The following is a 3073-nucleotide window of genomic DNA, read 5'->3' as shown; positions in this document are numbered from 1 at the left end:
AAAGAAAGCACACCACTTTCTTTTTTACAATACTTTAGAAAGCACACCACTTTCTATTGCATACAATAATCACCAACATTTGATGATCAAAACTGAATTTAATATTGATTTGAAATATGTTATTGCACTTGAATCAAATCCTATGTAGAATTTGATCTTCTCTTCCAATGAACAATTCAAATATAACAAGATTAAATGCTCAAAAACATTTTTCAAATGACATGATAATTATGCAAAAAAAAGTTTCAAGTATAGAATAATTTGAATCGAATTTGAAATGAAGTAAAAGTTTGAATGGACGAGGTGAAATATGAATTTGAAAGATCATTGTCTTATATACATCCTATGAAACATCTTGGACCAGTTGTGCATGTTGGTAGATGTTTCATGAAATTTTGCATTGGTTTAGAATAACAATGACGGATGAAATAATGCATTCTGCAATTCTGCGCGTTTAAAAAATGGATTATTTTTGTAAAAAAACCTGATTATATATCATCTATTTGATTTAAAATTATTGTATAATACAATGATTACAAATTAAAATCAATATATTATATATAAAACAGCCAGAGTATTATATCAAAAATAAACAAACAGCCACACTATATTGAACAAAAGATACAACAACATTTATGTATGAACATCATTTTTCATTACATAAAAAACACTCATTACACTAATTTTAATTCACTTCTCATTACGTTAAACACTTTTAAAACTTATTTTTATTGATTTTGGACACAACTTTCAAATTTTATTCTTCTGACCTAACAATATTAACATGTAGAAATATTTATCCATTTCGAATTTTCAATGAAAATTGAAAGGAGAATTCGGAGATAGATTATTCGAAGAAGCATCCCTCCATAAACCTTCCAACTTTTTCAAATTAACAAGAGAAGATCCACCTCCTCCTCTTGCTTCCTTAGCACTTGTTTTTATTTTCAAAACCCTCTCTCTAATCTCTTTCCCGTTGTTTGATTCCATCAATTCTTTAATTCTCTCCTCTAATTCTGCCGCGGTCACAAACTTGTCTTCCAATTGAGTCACTTTTAAAGCAATCTTCATTTCGTCGACCAAAATCAATCTATTTAATCTTTGTTCAGCGTACAAAGGCCACGCAATCATCGGGACGCCTTCACAAATCGCTTCCAACACCGAGTTCCATCCACAATGAGTCACAAATCCGCCGATCGAGCCATGGCCCAGTATCGCACCTTGAGGAGCCCAATTTCTCACCACCATTCCTTTTTCCTTTGTCCTTTCTAAAAACCCTTCCGGCAATAACTCATCCAAATTCAAATTATCTAAATGCAGCTCACTTCTCACAATCCACAAGAATCTTTGTTCACTTTTCTCCAATCCAATAGCTATCTCATTCAATTGACACTTAGAAAATCTTCCCATGCTTCCAAAGCTCAAAAACACAACGCTTTGACTCGGTTGTGAGTCGAGCCAACTCAAACATCCATTTTCGTCTCCTCCATAACAAGATGTGATCAAAGGTCCAACACTGAAAATAGATGGAGTAGTTCCATCAAGAAAACACGATCCTTCGTTCAAAGCTTTAGTAACTTCTCCTTCAATACCATCAAAAGTGTTTACTATAATCCCAGCACATTCTCTCACTGTGTTCGACGAATCCAGCAAAACTTTGCACTCTTTACTCTGAGAATCACTGACCTCATCAGGATAATCATCTGTCGAAAGATTCTTCGGTAACCCGGGAAATTCAAGAGGCATATGAAGATCCTTTATAGGTTTTGTAGCTTTTTGGTGAACAATTGGAAAGTGAAGGAAAGTGAAAAGAACAGTTGCACCTGAAGTGAAGTAAAAATAAGTAGGGATTTCAAGTTTCGTGGTGATTTGATAAACACTATAGGTGAGAAAATCTAATATAACAGCTTTGAGATTTACGGTTTTGGAAATGGAAAGGAGAATATTGTGAACATGATGAGTGCTTTGGTGTGAGAGATCAATGGATTGTAAGTGTGTTGGAAGTGTTGTTGTGAATGTAATTGGAGGAATGTAATGAAAATGGATAGATGGAAATGTGGCTGAAATAGAAGCTATGTATTGTTCTTGTGGAGAGAGGGGTGTGTGTTTGTTGTTGGGGGGTGTAAGAATGAGAATTGTGATAGAAAAGGAAGGGTTTTGTGTTAATATGAATTTACCTAATTCAACCATAGACATTAAGTGTCCACTTTCAAGAGCAGGGTAAAGAACTATAGTGTCCTTCATGTTTGAGAATGTGAGAAGAAAGAGATAGGAAAATGTTTTTTTTTTTTTGTTGTATGGTGAGTTGCTATGAAGTTAATAGAAAGATTTGAGATGTATTTAAAGATAGTGTTGAGGTAGGATATGTTTGCCAAATTCTTAATGTGTGGTTGGGAATAAATGTATTACAATTTAAAAACAAAACTAGTTCTCTTTATTTTGTTTTGGTTATTGGCCTAAAATGATAGACATACTCAACTAAGTATACTTGTGTTTCATAAACTAAAGTAATTCTCAAATGGAAATAAGTTTAGGTGAATTAGGTTTTGGGGTTCATCGAGGTCGGGTCAAGACACATTTTAGATTTTAATACTTAAAGAGCATTTATACAAATATTTATGGATCACAAAAAAAAAAAACTTCACATTAACGGCAAGAATTGAAACCACGATCTTTTAATTGGAAAAAGAAAAACTAAATAGTTCTTCACACTAATGATTATTGATCCATTATTGAAACCACTCAAACTAGCAAATGTGGCAATGCTTCTAGAACAAGGGTAACGGACGGCATAAAATGCCACTAAATTTAATGCGGTCCCTTGAAATGATGCCACCAAATTTAAATAGATAAAATGTTTGTGGCACAAATACAAAGTAGTAGAAATTTAGTTTCTCAAATAAATAATAAATATATATTTTTTTGATTTTGCAAGTGATATACTAGAAAAAAATCCACAAATAAACTAGAAGGGTGGAGCTCTACCTCTAAACTCAAAAATTTGAGTTTGGATTGCATTGCCATTGATGAACATACTCTCTATCCTAAATTATAAGATATTTTAAACATTATT

At 32.6% G+C, this 3073-nt stretch overlaps 1 protein-coding gene across 1 annotated transcript; it reads right to left on the bottom strand.

Moving 5' to 3' along the window:
• Positions 1-589: 589 nt before the first annotated feature.
• On the bottom strand, positions 590-2350 carry LOC127126751 (UDP-glycosyltransferase 1). Its single transcript, XM_051055739.1, has one exon. It carries the CDS (start codon positions 2242-2244, stop codon positions 814-816), a length of 1431 nt encoding a protein of 476 aa, XP_050911696.1. The 5' UTR covers positions 2245-2350; the 3' UTR covers positions 590-813.
• Between the last annotated feature and the right edge of the window lie 723 nt (positions 2351-3073).

This window comes from Lathyrus oleraceus, chromosome 1, assembly GCF_024323335.1.
Source record: "Lathyrus oleraceus cultivar Zhongwan6 chromosome 1, CAAS_Psat_ZW6_1.0, whole genome shotgun sequence".
NCBI lineage: Eukaryota > Viridiplantae > Streptophyta > Magnoliopsida > Fabales > Fabaceae > Lathyrus > Lathyrus oleraceus.
This window is presented reverse-complemented; position numbering and strand designations above follow the sequence as displayed.